The sequence below is a fragment of the Vulpes vulpes genome, chromosome 3 (assembly GCF_048418805.1).
Source record: "Vulpes vulpes isolate BD-2025 chromosome 3, VulVul3, whole genome shotgun sequence".
Classification (NCBI taxonomy): domain Eukaryota; kingdom Metazoa; phylum Chordata; class Mammalia; order Carnivora; family Canidae; genus Vulpes; species Vulpes vulpes.
Genome location: NC_132782.1, coordinates 111,917,304 through 111,937,284, shown reverse-complemented (window position 1 = coordinate 111,937,284; position 19,981 = coordinate 111,917,304). Strand labels below are relative to the sequence as shown.

Genomic DNA, 19,981 nt, shown 5'->3' with positions numbered 1-19,981 from the left:
CTTCTGGAATCTGGATATGTGCATTGAAAAATGCAGAAAAGACATTTATTACCAAACTATAAATTAGAGGAGGTGGATGGGGTGCAGTAGGAGGAGCTGAGTGGTCACGTTTTGGGCATCTGCTCCTTCTCTCTGTCCTCCTGGGCCTGGATCCTGAGCTCCTCCTGCAGGCGCTCCCAAGCTCGGACAACCTGGGGAGGGAGTTAGAACCGGGTAGGGCAGTGAGCGAGCGGGATGGGCCTCTGTCCTTTCCGGTCCCCGCAGAGCAGTGGGCATATCTGAGCTAACAGCTTGGGAAACACAAGCACTGCCTCTGCCGGTGCGCAGCATCCCCCGGGCAACCAGGCCCAGGCACACCCTGCCGTCTGCCGGCTAGTGGTCCTGTTCCACAGCCATCGCTGCTAGGAGGGCCACTCCCCAGGGTGACAAAGGGCCCAGGCCAATTCAGCCCAACCGGCCAGGTCCTGTGGGGCTGAGATAGCAGAGGGAGTGGCAGTCGAGGGGGGCCTGCCTGAGGCTGGGGCATCAGGGAAGGACCTGGGGCCTTCCTGCCTGTCAGGCTCTGAACCGCCTGGAAATAAGGGACCCCCAGTAAGAACAGGCCCTTGGCTTAACCTCCTCCCAACCTCAAGAGCACTTACCTTGGACTGCAGGTAGAAGGAGCCACCCACGGATTTATCATTCACCTTGAACAGGTGTTCGTAGTTCTGCGGGGGGGGGGGGGGGGGGGGGGGGCGGGGACACGACACGGTGAGAGGGTGTGCGGTCTCTGGGTTACAGAGGCAGGGGAAGCTAGGAAATGACAAAGAAGGAAAGCCAAAGGGTTCAACCCTGCTGCCCCACGTGCCCTGCTATGCAACCCCAGAAGCCACCTGTCACTGCTAGGGGACAGAAAGGTGGACAGGTGCCCACGGAGGGAAGGGACTCTGCCTCGGCCACTGCCTGCCTTGGGCCTAAAAACAAAGGAGTGACAGCAGCTCCCACAATGAGGGCGTCCACACTGGCTGCAGCCACAGCCTCCATATCTGCCCCTTTCCCTGGGCCACCTTCACTCTTCCTGATTCTGGTGGCCTGACCCTGCAGCCCCTGATCTGGTCTGTCGAGGCAAGGCCTGTCTCGGAACCAGTCTCACCTTTTGGATCTCCTCCGGGCTCAGCTTGGAGACATTGAGAATCTGCTGGGCCTCTTGGAGGCTGAGGCCAGACAGGTTGGAGGCAGCTGCAGACTGGTGTCCAGCACGTCCTCGAGCATCAGCTGCTGCCCGGCTGGCTGTGTGGACACACGGGTGAGTGCTCAACCTTTAGCAGCCCAGGGGTTCCCCTGGGCATTCCAAGTGGGCAGCTCAGCCTGCCAGGTGGCAGGGGAAAAGACACATGCAGGGACAGGGTGCATCCCTTCTCCAGGAGCGGTTGTATTTGGGGGAGTATATGAAGTGAGGACAGATTTACCCCACTGGGACAGCGGGCAAGGGGTATGGTTCCAACCTAGAGCACGAGAGGTCCCTGTCCCACGTCTCTCCCTTACCCCTCATCCCAAGTGACAGCATGTTGGGGAGCTTTAGGCCATAATGGGAAGCAGAGTGAAGCTGCAGGTGGGAAGAGGCAGTAATAGCTCAGTTGAGACCTGGCTGCCCACCAGTTACCTAGGCCACCAAAGCAGGTGGCTCAGGTGACCTCTTCCCTTTCAGTGACCCTAGATTCAGGAGCCATTAAACTTTTTCTTAAAGGGTCAAAGAGTAAATATTCTAGGCTTTGCAAGCCAATTAAAGTCTGTGTTGCAATTACTTGACTGCCCTGTAAGCAGCCAGAGGGTATGGCTGTGTTCCAATAAAAACTTTATTTACAAAAATAGGTAGCCAGGTGAACAAGCTTGCCAACTCCTACCTCAATGTTCAGGTCAACCAGGTTTCCCTTTTATGAGAATGTCCTAAAATCCCACAATGTCCCCCTCCACTGGGAAATGCCAGGTAGCCAGAACCCCAGCCTGCAGAGGGGTTTCCTGCATTCACCATAGGGCCACAATGAGGGGCCACAGATAGGAGGAAAATGTGACCTGGGCAGGAACTCCCAGGGGCTCAGGCTTACCTGCAAACTCCTGCCGCAGGGCCCGGGCAAAGGCCCTGCCCACCACCTGCACCCCCATCACAATGATCTGGGCCAGGTATTTGGCCTGTGGGCAAAGCAGGTACCTGGTTAGCAGGTTACATTCTCCAGAGACGGGACCCTGGAAGTTACTGCTGAATGTAAGGTCTCTGAGGTTGTGAAGCACAGAGCAGCAGCCACAGGCAACTTCTTCCAAAGTACCCTGATAAAAAGCCTCTGCTTTGGGTGGCTTCAGGTGCTCACTGGATAGACGGCTGGGGGGTGAATCTGAGGGAGTCCCCAGAGGCAGATGGGACCCCCTGATCTTCAGACAGGAGGACAGGGACTAAGGCAATGGGGCTGCAGGGCACAGAGACTTCAAAAGCAACACTAGGGGGCACAGAGCAGAGCCAGGGGCTCATCCCAGACCCACCACAGATTCATCGCTGCCAGGCCAGGCCTTCCATGCTTCTGGGATAGGCAGTTCCAATCTCTGTTCAACCAGTAGGAGACTCCGGGAGCCTGGCGCTACCTCCCTTCTCCCAAGACTATTCACCACTCTTCCAAACAACAGAACAAAAGAGAAAAAGACTCTCCACCTTCAAGCAGCCAAGAGCCCACTAGGGAGGTACTTAGCCAAAGATACCGAGGACCAACTGGTGAGGGAGAGCAGGACTGGTCACCAGTTCCTCCACTGGTTCAAACACATGCAGCATCAGCTAAGCTTGCTCAGCGCTCAGCCTACAAGGACACACAGGAGCCAGCTGTGCCCGCAGAGCTCCTGCACACTGCCTATTTCTACTGGGCTGGATTTTGAGGGCAGGGAGAATCACAATGGGAATATTGGGGCTTTCAAGGCAGAGGGACGGGGTGAGCCCAACAGGAGAAAACGTAAAGGTTGTCCTTTACGTAAAGGGAGCAGGCAAGAGCATAGGGAACTTGTAAAGTTGTTCAAGACAAGATGAAAAAGGTGGCTGAGATGGGAAACCACCCAGACTTGATTGAGGACAGAGATTACATACAGACAGCACACTGGGAAATGGCCGGGTGTGGGAGACAGTACAACGCGGGTGTGCAGAGGCCCCAGAGCGCCCCCACTGCAGGTCGACACCACTCACGGGGCCCACCCCATGGTTCCCCTTACTCTTCTCTGCACTTGTCTGCAGTCACATGTTCTGCGAGTCAACAAGTATCACCTCATCCTGGGTGCCAGTCACTGTGCCATTTAACCCAAAAACTCGACACGAGGACCAGAGGTTTAGTGATCAGCCTGAGGACATGGCTAGGACCCCAAATCGGTGCTGTTAGCCATGGCCTCCACAGGCCGCCCACCACACACAGCATCCTGCAGGGAGGGCAACTGAGCAACCTGACCAGGACTGAGGACCCAACCCAGAGGCCAAAGAAGAGCTCATCAGATTCCAGGGGGATCTGGACTCCAGAACTGCCCTTGTTTGGCTTCCAATGAACCTGCCCTTATGGGCGGGGTGAGATGGTAGTTCTGGGACGTTAGTAGTAAAAAAATAAATGGAAGTGGTTTGGATTTCACAAGTAAGTTGAAATTTCACAAGCCCTGTATTTCACACCAGAAAGCAGAGCTCAGCGAAGGCTCCAGTGATCAAAGGGAGGGGGTGGTGCTGCAGACAGCTGCAGTGCAGGTGTCAAGACAAATAACCGATGCACTGCAGGTTGGGAAGTTGCCCAACTTCTCCCTCCGTGCCCAAAGCCCCTCTGAAGCGGGACAGGAGGTTCCCTGATGGACTTCTGGTCCCGTCTGAGTTACAGAGAGGCTGACAGGCCAGTAGGTGACTTCACAGGGTTCCCTCGGCCTACACACCCCTCGGGCCTCAGACCATACCTTTACCTGCTGCCATAGACCCCAGGGCAACCTCACTTCTCTGCCCTGAGCAGTGGCTGTTGCTCAACAATGAACATTAAGAACTGAGACTGTAACTGGGCAGCTTCCCCAGCTGGTGCTGCTGGCTTCAACCACAGTGGCACAGTAGCCCCATCGTTCCTGCTGCCAGAGCTCCATGGTTGCAGAACAGGCTGGGGTAGCCTGCAGTTTCAGAGGCTACCCTGGCTGGCCAAGGGAGCAGCCTGGCTGGCCCACCGAGGCCACGAATGTTCCTGTGGGATGCTTCTCCAGGGGATGAAGTGTGGTGTGTGGTCATACAGGCAAGCTCTGGGATCACCTGTGTGCAAATCCCAGCTGTGTGCCCTGCACAAGCTCTTATGTTCCCTCAGCCTGTTTCCTCACCTGTGAAATGTGGTCAAAAACAGCACTGTCAGATGGATGTGATGAGACAATGTAAAGTGCCTGACACAGAGTCTGATGATACAGTAGGTACTCAATAAATGTCGCTTTTCATTTATTACATTGATTTCACAAAACCGGACAACGGTCAGATACTATGGAGTAGCAAAGCCTTTCCCAATAAGGCAACTCATTTGATATAGCCACTGATTCCTCAGGGGAGAAGGCTGCAAAAAGCCAGGCTCCGTGCCAAGAGCACTGAGAAGCAGTGTGGAAGAGGAGGGGGAGGACTGCTTTGGAGCTTAAACCTGGACTCCCAGCTTGTCTTCACTAGCTGTGTGGCCCTGCATAAATTACTCAACCTCTCTGAACCTGTTTTCTTATCTGCAAAACGGAGAGAATCATACCTTCCTTACAGGAGGACTGCAAGGTCCTCAGAAGGCAATCCACATAAACCCAACCAGTCAGTGGCAGGTTCAAAGCAGCCCAACAGCTGCCTTTGCTTCTGGACTAGACCCTGCTTGGTGCCGGACGGTCCAGACATCAGGCAGTATGGCCAAGCTTCTCATCCACCTATTCAGTACCCAGTGCCAGCTGTGGGTCAGCCAGATCATTGTTCCGCCAGTTACAAGAGGAGATGATGGCAGCCGCTGGCTGAGGTCTCTCCTGGAAAGTCTCCAAACATCCCATAGTCCACTGACTGACACTTGGGCCTAAAGACCCTGGACAAGAACAGCCAGCTGACATGGCATCCAACTCAGGCCAAGCTGCCAGTCGAGGAGCAGAGGTCAGAGACACAGGTCGCCGAGCCTGGGAGCCACTGTGGATGACACATCTGCTTTCTCATCTGAGGAACGACATAGCCCAATGCAGAACCACAGCTCTGCAACTGGGACAGAAGACCACAGGCAAGCGTTGGGGGACACGGAGGAATGTGGCGCATCTCAGGTGAGGTGCATTACGAAGGGAACCCGGTTTTCAGACAGCTAGGATGTGCAATGTTCCCTTCAAAGCTTAGTTCCCAGCCCCTGGGCTGCTGGGCAGACACTGCCACTGAGACTCACCCCCTTCTTGAGGATGTTCACCCCAAAGCCCCTGCAAACAGCTGCTGGCATCACGACTAGGCGGGAGGGCAGTCAGGACCACAGTAAGCCTGGCGCCCCCGCCTATGGCTGGCATGGCAGCCCAATCGATCGTATCTGAATGAATGTGACACTTAACCAGGCCATCATCAGCAAAACTATGCCCCCAGACAGGGTTTCCAAATGCCTACCGCTCCCTCTGCTGGAGGACTCAGGCCATCCTCCAATACACACAACTCTGCGGCCAGGGCCTGCAAATTCAGCCCACTTCTCAGCTGGGCAATCTCACCTTGGACAGCTACAACTGCTCTGGTTTTCTCTCCCCTCACCTCTCGGCCCTGCAGCCACACCATCTACTTCTAGATCAGCTCTTACTTCTTTTACCCCCATGTCTCCCAACACACACACACCATACAAGTTACTCAAGTATTCAGTGGTTTTAGGGTATTCACATACCTCTGTAAACACACTAAAAAGTACAGAATATTACTAGTCCTAGAACATTTTCATCACCCCCCCCCAAAAAACAATACCCATTAACCTTGACTACATCGTCCCTACTACTCTGATACTCCGTCAAAACCCAACATCCTTCAAGACTTAACAGGAGGGATGCCTGGGTGGCTGCCATTGGCACAGGGCGTGACCCCAGGGTCCTGAGATCGAGTTCCACATCGGGCTCCCTGCATGGAGCCTGCTTCTCCTGCTGCCTGTGTGTCTGCCTCTCTTTGCGTCGCTCATGAATAAATAAAATCTTAAAAAAAAAAAGACAACACAATACTCCCATATTCCCTCTAAGCCAAACCCTTCCCAGAGCACTATCTGTTCTGTCCTATTTTACAGACTTGCCGGATTCCTCCTTTAGGATACAGACTGGTCCAGAGCAACATTTTACGTGGCTCTTGCGGGGGGGGGGGGGGGGGGGGGGGGCGGTGCTCAGAGTTACAGGCAGGAATGCGTGAGCAGGCCGCGGTCCAAGGGCTGGGCATGACTCGGCTCAACACCCGCCTCTGGCAACGCTGGATGAAACGACCCTGGAGGAATCCAACTCTGAGATTCAGGCTCCTTCTCTGTGAAACGGGAACCATGGCCCTATGCATTTCACAAGCATTAAATGAGAGAATCCACGTAAGGCTTCCAGTGCAAGGGCCTGGGCCTTGCAAGCTCTTGTGTTATCCTTCTTATTGGTTAAGAAGGGGCTCCCCAAACCGGCTGCCTCAGTCACCCGGGGGGAGGGGGGGCTTCTAGAACCTCCGAGGACATGCTGCGTGTTTAAAGGGTCCCCAGGGGACTCGTCGCCGCCAGAGTGGCCCGGGTCTGCGGACTGGCTGCGGGTGCCACAGGAAACGCGGAGACGCTCAGGCTTCGGGGTCGCGGGGCCCGCTCGAGCCCCAGGCCCGCCACTTCCTTGGCAAAGTCTCGGCGCCCGTTTCGTCCGTTTCCAAAGGGCAACACCGCCAACGTGCCGCGCGGCCGCGCAGGGCTCCCGGGCTGGACCCGGCCTCCGGCGCGGCAGGGGGCACGCGGCGGCCGCCTGTGCTGGGCATTTTCCGGCCATCCAGGCCCGCGCCGCCTTCTGGGCGAGAGGCCTCCGTGGCCCCGGGCCGCCGGCCCCCGCCGCGGTCCTCCCGGTGCGACGCTCCCCGGCCCCGGCCTGGCCTCCCTCACCGCCCGGCAGCGCCCGCTCGTGCCTCACCATGCCGGCCGCTCTGCCTCAGGGTTGCGGGCTTCGGCTTCCTGGCCCCGCGGCCCCAGCTCAAGGGCGGCCGGCAGGTCAGAGGTCAAGGGAGAGAGAGCGCGTGCGTGACGCCGCGCTGGGCATGCGCGTTGCTCCCTCCGGGGGACGGGACGGGACCCGTGACGTCACGGCGGTGGGCGGAGCCGCGCTCGGGTGATGGGCGGTCCCAGGACCCGCGGTGGCCCTCGCGTTGCCCTGCTGCGCGACGTGCCCCAGGATAGACACATCTGTCAAATGCGGGGCAACCTCTTCCCTGGATTTTGCCAAGATATTTGGTACTAAAGGACATGAAGTAAACATACAACACCCCACGAAGAGGAGGATGCCAAAGGCTCACAAATATGTAAGAAAACAGGAAACCTCAAAACGGGCTTCCTTCTAGTTTCCTTCTATCTGGGAAAGAGATCTCACTCTCTCCCTCTTCAAGTGCTTGCTCGGATGTCACCTTCCCAAGGAGGCCCACCCCGACCTGCTACCAACGCTGCAACTTGCCCCGCATTCTTTTGTGCTTTAGTAACCCTTTTGGGATAAAGTTCACACACCATCCGGTTCACTAAAGTGCATAATTCAGTCAGCGCTTCTTAGTGTATCCACAGAGTTGTGCAACCATCACCACTAGAACACCAGAACATTTTCATCACCCGCCCCCCCCAAACTCCCTTCGCATCAGCACTGGCCACCGCCCCCTCAGGCCGCTGACCACTAAGCTTGGGCCCGTCTATGGTTTGCCCCCTGTGAACAGCTCTTGGAAGTGGAATCATCCTGTCTGTGGCTTCTGTGTCTGGCTCTCAGTCCCCTCTATTTTTACCCCCAAAGTTCTTACTCATCGCCTTCTGCCGTATTATAGAATTCATTTATTTTATGTGCGCTGCTTATAATCTGTTCTTTCCCCCAGAAGGTGTATCCCTGGTGGGCAGGACTTTCCTCTTTTCTCCACTCTTGGATGGGTGGCCAGCACGTGAGAGGCACTCAGCACACCATCACTGAAAGAACATAAATTGGGCTGTCCTGGATTGTTTTGGACCACCGCCCTCTCCTCCAACTCTCCAAATTTTCTTCCCTCAGTGCAGTGGCTGCCCTTCCTTTTGTCTGAAGTGTTCTCTCAGCTCTGTGGCTCAGTCGCCTTCAGGTCTTGCCTCTCTTGACTTTGCACACCCTGCTCTCCCTGCATCTCCGCGGCTCCCTTTCACATAATTTTTTTTTTAATAATTTTTTATTTATTTATGATAGTCACACAGAGAGAGAGAGAGAGGCAGAGACATAGGCAGAGGGAGAAGCAGGCTCCATGCACCGGGAGCCTGATGTGGGATTCGATCCCGGGTCTCCGGGATCGCGCCCTGGGCCAAAGGCAAGCGCCAAACCACTGCGCCACCCAGGGATCCCTCACATAATTTTTTTTGTGTGAATTAAGCAATCTCTATGCCCAACTCACTACCCTGAGGTCAAGAGTTGCACGCTCTACCAACTGAACCAGCCAGGTGCCCCTATTTTGTCTTCCTTACAGGTCTCCTTACAGTTTGCTTCTTTGCACACAGTCTGGCTGGCCTGCACAGGAAGACTCTAACAAGTACCTTGAGAGGCCCATTCATCACCATCCAGAGCAGTATCCTTGTGCTAAATGAGTGAACTAACTTGTAGCAGCTGAAAAGGCTTCAAGAACAAAGTGAGGCCTGGGGCAAGGGGGAACCCAGAGCCAAAATGCCCTCACTCATACTCCTGTCCCCTTCCCCTTCCAGTCAGCCAAGAGACCACAGCAGCACAAGAGGTGGCCAGTTTAGAAAAGTTTAATTGCTGAAAACATCCAGGGTATATTCAGGCCAGTACCTGAGGGGTTCACCCTCCCCCCCCTTAATTGGGCCATCAGCTCTGTAATGCTCCCTTTCTCCTGGTTTCAAACCTGAGGAAGAAGGCAGCTGGTCCCTGGCCCCTGAGACTGGTGCTGCTCCAAATGGCCTGGCAGGGGCCAGCCCCCAAGGCTCTTGACTAGAAGTGGAACAGCAGGCAAGATGGCATGGCACATAATGACTGAAGGTGCTGGGCAAAGTCAGCTCAGGCTGGGACCAGCCCAGGAATGTGCTACAGACCCCCCACTCCCTTCCCACCCCACTCTCATGCCCCTGGCTCCACATGCTAGCAGGCAGCTGAGAAAAAGCAGCCAGTCCCATAGAAAGCAGAGGTGCAGACAATCCACAGGAGTTGCAGCAGGGCCCAGAGGCCATAGAAGTGCCCAAGGCCCAAAGGAAGCCAGGGCTTTTGGGACAAGGTGTGCCAAGGCCAAGGGCCATCTTCCAGTTGAAGGGTGAGATGTGAGGTGTGTGGGGCGGGTTGGGGGGTGGTGGTGGGGGCACACCAGGTGCTTCTAGGAGGTGGCAGCGGCAGGTGAGGCTAGAGGTAGCTGGTGGGCAGGCTAGTCCTACGGAGATAAACCAAGGGGGAGGGGTTTAGAGGTGGAGAAAGGAGGGTGGTGCCTGCTGCAAGGTGAGGGAGGGAGGGAGGGAGGAGGTGCCAGGGCCCTCTCATCCACTCACCCACTCGTCCTCGTCCACACCTTCAAAGGAGTCCTGGGGGAGCGGATCCTCCCGGTTTCCCAGCTTTGCCACCATAGCATTTAGCAGCTAGGAGAGTAGACAGGAGAAGTGGTAAGAATGAAACAGAATAAGACTTCTAACCCCAGAAACACAGGACCCTATACTTCAAATCCCATCAAGGTTGTGAAAAAAGCCATTTTCATCAGAGCCATGACAAAGTGGATGCTTTTCACAGAAAAGCCATCTCAGCAGAGATCAGAGAGCTAGAGGCAGGCTGACTCGCAGAACTGGAGTCCCAGGGCAGCCGTCTCCGCACACTGCCTCAGACGCTCAAATGTGTGCCAGGGTCCCAAATGCACTTGGCTCTGTTTGGGTTGAGCCAGGCCGGAGGGGGGCTTCTTCTGCCCTTCCCTGGCTTCCTGCATCCTGTGCCCCATGGGTCAGCTTCAGGGCTCTGGAAGATCTCCCCAACGAGCTGCTGAACCAAGAGAAGTGGGACACTGGCTCATGCCCCAGCCTGGGTTGTACTAGAGAACTGAAGGCAATCACCAGGTGCAGCCAGGACCCCGTGCATGCCCATATTGGCCAACCCTCTCCTGGGCCTACCTCTTCCTTTTTTTGCTGGTCTGACTTCTCTTCCAGGTAGATTGCTGAGGATGGGACCCGTCGGGCAGGGGCTTCACGGGGAGCCTGGCTCACTGGGGCGGGCAGGCACAGGGATCAGACATCAGAGACACCTCCTGCCACAAGGACTCCTCCCAACCCTTTGGCACCATTCCCTAGGGAATCCTGTGGCAGAGACCCCAGAGGGACAATAATAGCTATTCCACCTTCTGTTCACAAGGTCTGCTGTGGGCACCAGGCAGTGTGCGCATGCACACATGTTCATGTTGCAGTGGGAAATGTGGAAACACAGACCCTGGACCCTGCCCTCAAAAGGCTCCAAGTCTGAGCCTGGAAATGGAAGCACCCCACTCTCGGGAGTGCTGGAGGTTTCTGTGTGCCAGCAGGGACAGAGGGATCCGGGACTTGGCGCCTTGCCCTTTTCCCCCATCCCCACCCACCGCCCTGCTTCCTACTCACCACCTGCCAGGTCCTTGTCCTACCTGGGCTCATGCCAGGGGGCTGCAGGCTGATAAGCCGGGGCTGCCCATTAGCACCTCCCAGCCAGGCCTTGGCATTGAGCACTGGCTCCCAGCTCACAACTGTGTCTGGGAACACATCATCTTGGAAGAACTCTTTCTGTAGGGAGAGGAAGGGGCTACCCTGCAGCACCTGCCACAGGCCCAGGGCACACCAGCATCCCTTGGGAAGGGGGTAAGGAAAGACCCAGGACCCCGGTCTGGGGTTTCTGCCAGTTTTAGAATCTCAGCAAAGTAGCTGTATCCGTTACTGGCCCAAAGAGCAGTGAAACAGGACAGTTTGGTGATAGGGCCAAAGCCCCTGCTAGAGGCTGAGAAGGGGGATCCAGTGTTGGGGTGCTGGACCCCCAACCTCACCCTGACTCGGGGAAGCCGAAAAGCGACAGGCTCCAGGGAGGTCTGGCGAAGCCGCAGGCACCGGGCAAACTCTACTTCCCGCACGTCACACTCCGTCTTGGGCAGGAGGATGAAGCCCTGGGGAAGCAGGGGACTCTGAGCTAACACCTGGGCCCTCACGGAGTGCCAACGCCCCTTACTGAGGACCCCCGGAATGATGGCCTGTCCCCAAATGGTGGTGTGCTGGCAGAGGCCCAACAACTAGCTCTCTGGAAGAAAAATGCTCTGATCTGCAGCCCTGATTAGCCTCTTTCTATGGTGTAAAAACCCCCACCATGTCGATCTCACACCACCAACACAGCTTGTTCAATGCAGAGTTGGGAGGATGTGTGGGAGTACATATGACACCTCCACTGATGGCTCCCACACGTACAAGCAAGCCGGACAGCACAAATAGCAGTAAAATCGGCTAAAATAAGTAAGCAATACACTGAATGTTTACTGCCCTAGCTTTTAATATAATTTATTTGTAGGTTCCCATAACTTAAGATTTTATGGTTTAATTTCTAATAATGGTGGAGTTTAACAACCAGCTCCTGAGAGCTGCTGGGCACACCCTGGCCCAGTGACCTGCTGACCCCACAGGCCTCTGCACTTCCCCATCTGACCGGGAGAGGGCGGGGGAGCCCTGTGTCCCACAGATAGGGGAGGACCCGGAGGCCCACAGGCTCACCTTGTGGGGGTCGGTCGAGGTGAAGCTATTGCACTCCAGGAAGAAAGGAGCCTCAGGGAGCAGCTCGTACAGGAACACGCGGGTGTCACCCTGGGTTGGGGGTTGGTGAGAGCCAGCTAAAGCTGCCTTCCTCTCCGCCTCTCCCCCACCCACCACCCCTGCTTGCACCCCAGCCCACCTTGCCCGTGAGTAGCACCAGGCTGGTGTCAGGGTCATAGCTGGGAAGCAGGGTCGAGGGAGCCACGTCCAGCCCCAGCACTGCCAAAGGGCCACCGGCCAGGGCCTCGGCGGGGTATAGGAGCAGCTGGCGCTCACTTCGGCTGCAAGGAGACCCAGGGAGCAGAAGCAGGTCCTTAGAGCTGCAGGGGCCTGGGTCAGGGCAAGGACTCCACTCCAGCAAGCATCCTGACCTTGTCAGGCAAGGGGTCCTGAGGGCTTTGGAGCCTGCAGAGTGCCTCTGTCCATTCTCTTTCCTTTTTTTTTTTTTTTTTTTTTTTTAAGATTTTATTTATTCATAGAGACAGAGAGAGAGAGAGAGGCAGAGACACAGGCAGGGGGAGAAGCAGGCTCCATGCAGGGAGCCCGACATGGGACTCATCCAGGGTCTCCAGGATCACGCCCTGGGCTGCAGGCGGCGCTAAACCGCTGCGCCACCGGGGCTGCCCCATTCTCTTTCCTGATCCAGCTCTCAGAACCACTGGCCTGGTGTCATGCAACAGTGGCCTAACCTGCTGACCTCATAGCAGACTACTGCTCCCCCTGCTGCCCTCCGACCCTCCTCAGTACAGTCTAACACCAGCACTGGTCTCATGGCCACCACACTCTGCTTCTCATCCTTTGCCCTAGCCATGTGGTCAGCTTCCTGGCCTTTCCATCTAGACTTAAATGCCCTCTTCTCTGGGTTTCTGGTTATTAGCTCCTTTGTGACTCAGTTCAGATGACATCTCCCTTAGGAAGCCCTCTCTGATCCCTCCTCCAAAGTGCCAAATATTCATCCCTGGGACCTCTCCAGTAGGCTTGGTTGTTTCACATTCTTTACCTGGTCCCCACCAGGCACGGGCTCCAGGCAGCAGGGCGTGGCTCTTATCCCGCTGGGTCCCCAGTTGACTTATTCTTCCTCCCCACCTCCCTCCTTCCCTCCCATCCACCCACCCACTCATCCATCATCCATCCATCCATCCATCCATCCATCCATCCATCCATCCATTCATCCATCCATCCTATTAGTGAGTAGGAAGAATAGCTTCTGATGCCTTACAGATGTATATGTGCCCAGGGAAGCAGCACATAATTAGCTGCTTAAGTCTCAGGATGGGGATAGTGGTCCCAGAGTCCTTACCTGTCAAAACCAGACACCAGCAGACACTGACCATCACACACCCAGACCACGCGGGCTCCGCGGGCGCCCTCAGGCCCTGGGGCTTCCTGTGGGGATACAGCACATGAGGCCCAACAGCAGTTCCTCAGGCAGTTCTGAAGGTTGTATCCAGTGCATCTCGCTCACCTGCAGGGGCTCGGGGCCACCCCGGGGCTCATAGACCCGCAAGTACCCATCTTTGCAGACGGTGGCCAGATGCTGTCCGCTGGGACTCCAGGCCAGGCTAAAAATCTGGAGGCAGGTGCAGACAAAGATGTGAGAGGTAGCCTCTAGGCCTCTGGGAGGGTCCTTGCCCCCAAAGATGTCCTACCTGGTCCCGGTGGCCCTGAAGCCTCAGCTGCTCGGCTCTGGCCTGCAGGTCCCAGATCCGAATGGTAAGGTCATAGGAAGAGGAGGCCAGCAGGTCGGCTGCCAGTGGATGGAAGCGCAGAGAGTAGATCTTCTCTGTGTGACCTTGGGGTGAGGCATGGGATAATGCTGAGCCCCTCAGGAGTCACCACCTGTCTCCCAGCCCCCACCCTGGGCCCAACTGACCTGTGAGCACAGCCTCAGGTGTCGTGAGCACTTCCTTCAGGCCCTCTGGGGGCACCCGCCACAGTCGGATCCTGGCATCCTCCCCGCCTGCAGGGAGTGCAGGCTCATCTCTGCTGTGCCCAAGACCTCCAGGCTCCCCCTACCTTCCTTCAGATTCCCTGGACCCTCCCTTGAACCTAGTGCCCAGCTTCCTTACCCACAGCGAGGCGGTAGGGGTCAAAGGGGTCCCAAGCCAGATCAGTCACAGCTGCCCCATTCTGCAGTGTGGGCAGTGCTGTGTCGGGCAGGCGGCCAGGCTTCTGCAGCTGTGGGAGGTATCCCCACCCAGAGGCCCATCAGTAACAGGTGGGAAAGCTCAGTCCCCAGGGGCTGCAGGGCAAGCAACGTGCCTGGGCCCCCACCCTCTGCAGCTGATGCTCCACTGCTGGGTGGCTCAAGCTCTCTGCTTTGGCCATCTTGTGCTTTGAACCCCAAGTGCCCACTGTAAGGTCCCAGAAAGCGAGAGGGGCAGCGTGGAGTGGTGGAAAGAGCTCAGGCTTGGGGCCCAGGCAGTTTGGGTTCAAATCCCAGCTCCACCACTTACACAGCTGTGTGACCCAATAGGCCACAAACCTCTGTGCCTCACTGCGCTCTTCCATCTGTAAAATGGGGATAAAATGGTATCCCTGTGGGAGAGCTGACAGGACTAAAGGGGATGCTCAGAGAGTGCGAGCCAGTGTGGGTACCCAATGCCCTTAGCTTCTTACAGGGCCTAGAGGGGGGCACTGTGGTGGGTGGTGTCCCTCACCTCAAGCACAGCCACCTGCCCACCACTGCTGAGCAAAGGCACGGCCACACGCAGCCGGTTGGCACAGAATCCGTCACTCTCGCCAGGCGTGGTGAGGTTGAGCCCCTTGAGGTTGGTGATGTGGCTGTCTCGGTGCAAGACAGTGCCCTGAGCATGGCGGAACTTGGAACTGGGACCTGGCAGGCGGCAGGGACAGAGCCCCATGAGGATGCCCTGCCTGCCTGCCCGCACACCTGCAGGGGGCACGGCCTATGTCCCAGCCTCTGCCCTGTGTCCCAGCCTCTGCCAACACAACTCGTGCCCTGGGAACGAGCCTTGAGAGCCCAGGACTCGAGAGAACATCCAGGCTGCCCTCTTCCTTGACACTCGTTTCATCCCACAAGGACAGGTGACCCCACCAGGAGGGGAGGAGGATGTAGACAGGGTTAGCTCCTGCCCTGACACACTTACCCAGCAGGCTCTGTAGGGACCTCTGGCTGGGGCTGGTGCCGATGCCACTGGTGCTAGAGAGTGAGGGCCCCAGGCTGGAGGGCGTGGAGGGCGAGGCAAGAGAGCTGAGTGGGGAGGAGAAGCCCTCCTGGGGAGAAGCATACTGAGTCAGCCAGTAGGCCCCCGGAAGTGTTGGCCAAACCAAGAGCAAGATAGGGCCCCTCCTTCCGGGCTGTGGGACACCGTGGGGGCATGAAGCCCACTGTGGGGTGCCAGGTGCCAACACCAATGCCGACGAGGGCCGGAGGTAGCACAGGGCAAGCTAAGCTTCAGACTGTGGGGAAAGAGGGTGGCAGCTGCCAGCTTCAAGCTCTGTAGGACAGGCCCAGTGCAGCTAAGATCTGCCTGCATTTCAAGAGAAGCCAAAAATCTGGATTTTTCTGTGAAAGTCTTGCTTTTCATGTGTTTGCTCAATTTATAGAAGAGTGCGAAGTTCTTTATTTATGCTTCACGAGTTCGTCTCTGTTGCGCTTGACAGCTAAAAAAGGCTCAAAGACCAGCTCAAACCAGCAGGCGCGCGCACACACTTGCCAGCTTTGACTCAGGGCACCCACTGCGGCCGCGTGATGGGGAGGACAGGCGGACAGCCCAGGCACTCACGCTGGGGTCCATGTCACCCACAGGTGTCTCTGCAGGCTGGGCTGCATCCGGGGAGGGCTCCATGGGGGGCACCAGGCAGGAAGTGAAGCTGGGGTGGGGCCGGTGAGCTGGGTGGAGGCTAACCTTCTGCACCTGTGGGAAGAGGCTGGCATTTGAGGCAGGGAGGAGGTAAGGGATGGGGGGACATGGGGCAGCTGAGTTAGCAGACAGCTGGACTGCAAAGCCGTGCATGGGGCTGTTGGAGGCCAGGAGGGGCCAGCCAGGCCGTGGCCCTACCTGCTGGTTGCTCCCAGCCCACCAGGCATGGGGGTCAGAGGCGGGCACGCAGCCTGCGGTGTCTGGGAACAGGTCCTCGTGGAACTCCACAGCCTGGTGGCAGATAGGTACGTGGCCCGTGAGGTCCAGGCCTCCCAGGCCCTCCGAGGCCCTCACCCTGGGCCCCCTCACCTTGCGAGGCACGTGGTAGCTGACAGGCACGATGGCTGTGTTGCTCAACTGCAAGACGCGGAGCACCTCACAGTTCATGATAGCCAGCGCCCGCCGGGGTACAAGAGCTGCCCCCCGCAGCACGCTTTCCAGGAGGCACTGGGTCACTGTGGGGGACACCGCGGGAAGGCAGTCAGCGAGGCTGGGAGGGCAGAGGGGGAGGGCGGAGGAGAACAGGGCTCACCTGGGCTTAGTGCTGGCTGCTGGGGCAACACCTCGTAGCAGGACAACCGACTCTCACCCTGAAACAAGCCCAGCCTGAGTGCCGCTCGCTGCTCACACCCTGATGGCCCGGTGCATGCTCTGGGTCTAACACCAGCTCCTACTGCCAGTGCTCTGGACTGCGTCCTTGGTGGACTTCACATGCATGCAGTAAGGACAGGGCACATTGAGGATTTATAAAGTGCCTGCTGTGTGCTGACACTGCTTGATTGCTGGCCCTGTCCACAAAGCTGACATTCGTGGGAGTTATAGTCATGCCCACCTGAAGGCCACTCAGCCTGCCAGGGGTGGAGCATGGGTAGCACTACTTTGGCTTCTCTCTGGGGGCAGATGGCATCCCGGCATCCCACCATCCCATCTCCCAGCTGGCTGGCCAGGTCAGACTGGGATGGACCTGGCAAGTGAGGGCGCAACCCTGGGGGGCTGATGTGGACAGTCACTCCAGCTTCTTGCTCACCTTTCCTGCCAGGATCAGGAGCCCGGAGTCTGGGTCCAGCAGGGGCATCAGAGACCTGAGTGAGAGAGGGCTAGTTGGCGGGATGGGCAGCTGGAAGCTGTCAGCCCCATGACTCCAGCCAGGGGCTCGAGCCAAGCACCACACTGGCCAGGAGTGGCTGTACCCAGCCTGTTTGCTGGGACCCTCCACCTTCTCTCCCTGTGCTACCAACACGCTGACGCCCAGCACACCCCCATGTCCCAGCCTTTCTTGCCCTGGGTCCTCCATCCGCTCACCTGCTTTGCTCCAGGACCTGTATGCGTCCTGGGCATAGGTGAGCTGGCCCCTCTTTCTACACCTCAGTCCTGAGCTCCATCCCAGGCTCAGCAGCTCCAGAAACACCCCACGTACGCTCTGTCCCTGGTCCCACCTTGGCCAGCCACGGTACCAGGCCAGAGTTACCTGGGAAGATGAGTGGGCATGCCAGGACCAGGGACTCCCTCCAGCCCTGCCCAATGTAGTCAGCCTGGTTTGGGGACACCCCCTCAGAAACCCCCAGGCTCCTGATGACATCTTAGAGACTCAGAACGCAGAACGCCCCTCAGGATGACTTCAAGCCTCTGAGCCCAAGCCTAAGGCAGGGGCTTAGACCAGGGCCTCCTTCACCACAGTGCTCCCCTGCCCTCCCCATTCTCCGTCGTCACTCTGTTCCCCAGGTGGGGCTTTGGGTGGCGGGCAGGGGCTGGGAACACAGGGGCAGGGTGGAAGCCCCCAGCACCCCTGCTGCTCTATGTCAGGCTCCTCTGGGCCAATGGCCTATCACTGTCCAGGAGAACTCTGACAGGTGCCTTCATCTGTTTGTTTCTTCTCCTGGTCTTAGTTTCATGTCCCTGGGAACCCAAGGGCCTGGGCACTGACCCTCAGACAGAACCCCTTCCTCACTGTGATCCCAGCAGTCAGAGGTCACCCAGCGGTGGCAGCTGCATCCAGCCCTCACCCAGGCAACAAAGGGCACTTTCCCCCCTACCCCTGCCTGTCCATCCCCTTCTGGCCAGCTGCCCAAAGCCCGCCTGCTGCCCACCTTCCGCCCCCCACCCCCACCCTACTGGGAGCCACAGTGTGGGCTGGGAAGCTGGGTGGGGCCCTGGGTGTCTCCATAGCTTCCTGAAGTGCTCTGGGCCGGTCACCTGTCTGTGAGTAACAAGGTCTTTAATTACCTTGGGCGGGCAGGGTGAGCTGGCCTCAGAACTGCCCTTCTTGACCTGGTCTGACTGTTGCCTTCTGTGGGGGAGCAGGGGGACAAGGTGGGTGCCTGACCTGAGGTGCCCCCCCACATTGATGCTGGCTCCATTGGGGTTGGAAGCAAGTCCTTTCAGTGGCTTTAACAAGACTTTCATTCGCTCATTCATTCATTCCCTACCATTCATTCCTCTGCTGGGCTGCTCTGCATCCAACTCCCTGGCTCAGCCTGCAGCTGTGACCAGAAGTGAGTGCAACAGACCCTACCTCTGCCCTCAAATTGCTCAAGGCTTGGTCTGAAAGGCAGACACAGCCCCACCCCCAATACACACACGTAAACACACACAAAGGAAAAGTTCCCTGAGGATACAGGGCAGGGGGCAGGGGGACCTGACTTGGCTGGCCACAGGGGAGGGGCATGTTCCCTGCACCCCAAGGGTTGAGGAGGCATCAACCAAGTGGGGAGAGTTCCAGGCAGAAAGAGCAGAAAGGACCTGCAGGTGTGGCAGGGTGATGCATGGTCCATCTGAGAAATAGGGTGAAGGATGATGTGGCTAGTGGCCTGCACAGCAATGGTGAGAGGCTGAGCCTCAGGATGGCGTGGGTAGAGGCCAGACAGAAAGGGGCCTGGCACATAAGTCGGGGAACTCTGCCTCCGTCCATGAGACAAGCAACAAGAAGCGGAAGACACATCTTAAATGAAGGGGGACAAGATCAGATGTGTGCCGAGTGGAGATCACCATGTGGAGATACACAGGAGAATGTGAAAATGAGGTGATGGGCTCAGGGAAGCATCTGAGAGCAAGTGGAGTGTCTCTTGAGGCCCCGCTGTCACCTTGGCAAGAACTGGGGAATGGGCCTGTGGGTGGCGTTGACAGATCATCTGTGCTCTAAACCACCCTCCTCAAGATGCTCCACCTGGCCTCCCTGCACTCCCACTTCATCAACCCCAACTGGCCAGCCTACTGACTCAGGCGCTGGGGGGGGGGGGGGTGGTGCGGGGCAGGGGCAGGAAGTCACGGAGGGCAGGGCTGGCTCCTCCAACAGGTCAGGCCAGTCTTCCAGGCCTCAGGCAGAGCCATCCATGGCACAGACCAGGAAATGGGGTCATGGCACCCAGCCCCCAGGGTTGGCCAACAGCTGGCATGGGCCTGACCCCGGGCTTGTAAAGAGAGCCAAGCCAGGTCTGGGTCTGGAATGCAGAACATAGTTCTGCCTTGGCAGAGGACCAGACGTGGTAAGAGCTGGCACTGGCACCCTCCTGCTGCCATGGTGTGGGGTAGGGCTGGCATCTAGGCCTGTCACTAGAAAGGACTCTGACCCAGGTCCAGGGGTCTGCCTTAGACCCAGTCATAGAAGGTCTAGAGCCCAGATTGGGACCCTTTAAGTCCAAGTCACAGAAGATGCTGGACAATGGTGGTGCTTGGTCACATGAAGGAGTCAGCACCTGATAATCCCATCAGCTTTCCCAATATTCCTGCAATTAGCCCAGGAAGTACTATCTGTCAGGAAAAACAGCTTTAAGAGTTTTCCGGTTCTATGTGCCGGCCCATCTCTCCTCTTCATTTTTTTTTTTAATTTTTATTTATTTATGATAGTCACACACACACACACACACACACACACACACACACACACACAGAGGCAGAGACACAGACACAGTCAGAGGGAGAAGCAGGCTCCATGCACCGGGAGCCCGACGTGGGATTTGATCCTGGGTCTCCAGGATCGCGCCCCGGGCCAAAGGCAGGCGCCAAACCGCTGCGCCACCCAGGGGTCCCTCCTCTTCATTTTTTAAAAAATATTTTATTTATTCATTCGTGAGAGACACAGAGAGAGACAGAGGCAGAAACACGGAGATGCAGAAGCAGGCTCCCTTGTGGGGAACCCTATGCGGGACTCGATTCCAGGAC

General features: G+C 57.3%; 1 protein-coding gene across 10 annotated transcripts in view; it reads right to left on the bottom strand.

The window, feature by feature from the left end:
• Positions 1 to 31: 31 nt before the first annotated feature.
• The window catches only part of LOC112923272 (mitochondrial import inner membrane translocase subunit TIM16), a 67,429-nt gene continuing 47,479 nt past the window's right edge, over positions 32 to 19,981 (bottom strand). For 2 of the 10 annotated variants that reach the window (XM_072751370.1, XM_072751372.1), the window contains 22 exons: positions 16,851 to 16,905; positions 16,356 to 16,413; positions 16,133 to 16,278; positions 15,962 to 16,054; positions 15,686 to 15,817; positions 15,047 to 15,173; positions 14,597 to 14,772; positions 14,006 to 14,114; positions 13,810 to 13,896; positions 13,586 to 13,728; positions 13,402 to 13,506; positions 13,237 to 13,322; positions 12,076 to 12,217; positions 11,898 to 11,987; positions 11,186 to 11,302; positions 10,793 to 10,928; positions 10,293 to 10,384; positions 9,687 to 9,773; positions 2,085 to 2,169; positions 1,133 to 1,269; positions 642 to 707; positions 32 to 191 (listed from right to left, as the gene is read on the bottom strand). In XM_072751370.1, coding sequence (XP_072607471.1) covers positions 105 to 191; positions 642 to 707; positions 1,133 to 1,269; positions 2,085 to 2,169; positions 9,687 to 9,773; positions 10,293 to 10,384; positions 10,793 to 10,928; positions 11,186 to 11,302; positions 11,898 to 11,987; positions 12,076 to 12,217; positions 13,237 to 13,322; positions 13,402 to 13,506; positions 13,586 to 13,728; positions 13,810 to 13,896; positions 14,006 to 14,114; positions 14,597 to 14,772; positions 15,047 to 15,173; positions 15,686 to 15,817; positions 15,962 to 16,054; positions 16,133 to 16,278; positions 16,356 to 16,413; positions 16,851 to 16,905 — 2,356 coding nt within the window. In that variant the 3' untranslated portion in view covers positions 32 to 104. Of the gene's footprint in view, positions 192 to 641; positions 708 to 1,132; positions 1,270 to 2,084; positions 2,170 to 7,116; positions 7,249 to 8,926; positions 9,572 to 9,686; positions 9,774 to 10,292; positions 10,385 to 10,769; positions 10,929 to 11,185; positions 11,303 to 11,897; positions 11,988 to 12,075; positions 12,218 to 13,236; positions 13,323 to 13,401; positions 13,507 to 13,585; positions 13,729 to 13,809; positions 13,897 to 14,005; positions 14,115 to 14,392; positions 14,448 to 14,596; positions 14,773 to 15,046; positions 15,174 to 15,685; positions 15,818 to 15,961; positions 16,055 to 16,132; positions 16,279 to 16,355; positions 16,414 to 16,850; positions 16,906 to 19,981 lie in introns of those variants that run through there. The other 8 variants (XM_026003017.2, XM_072751373.1, XM_026003015.2 and 5 more) reach the window with 6 other exon arrangements.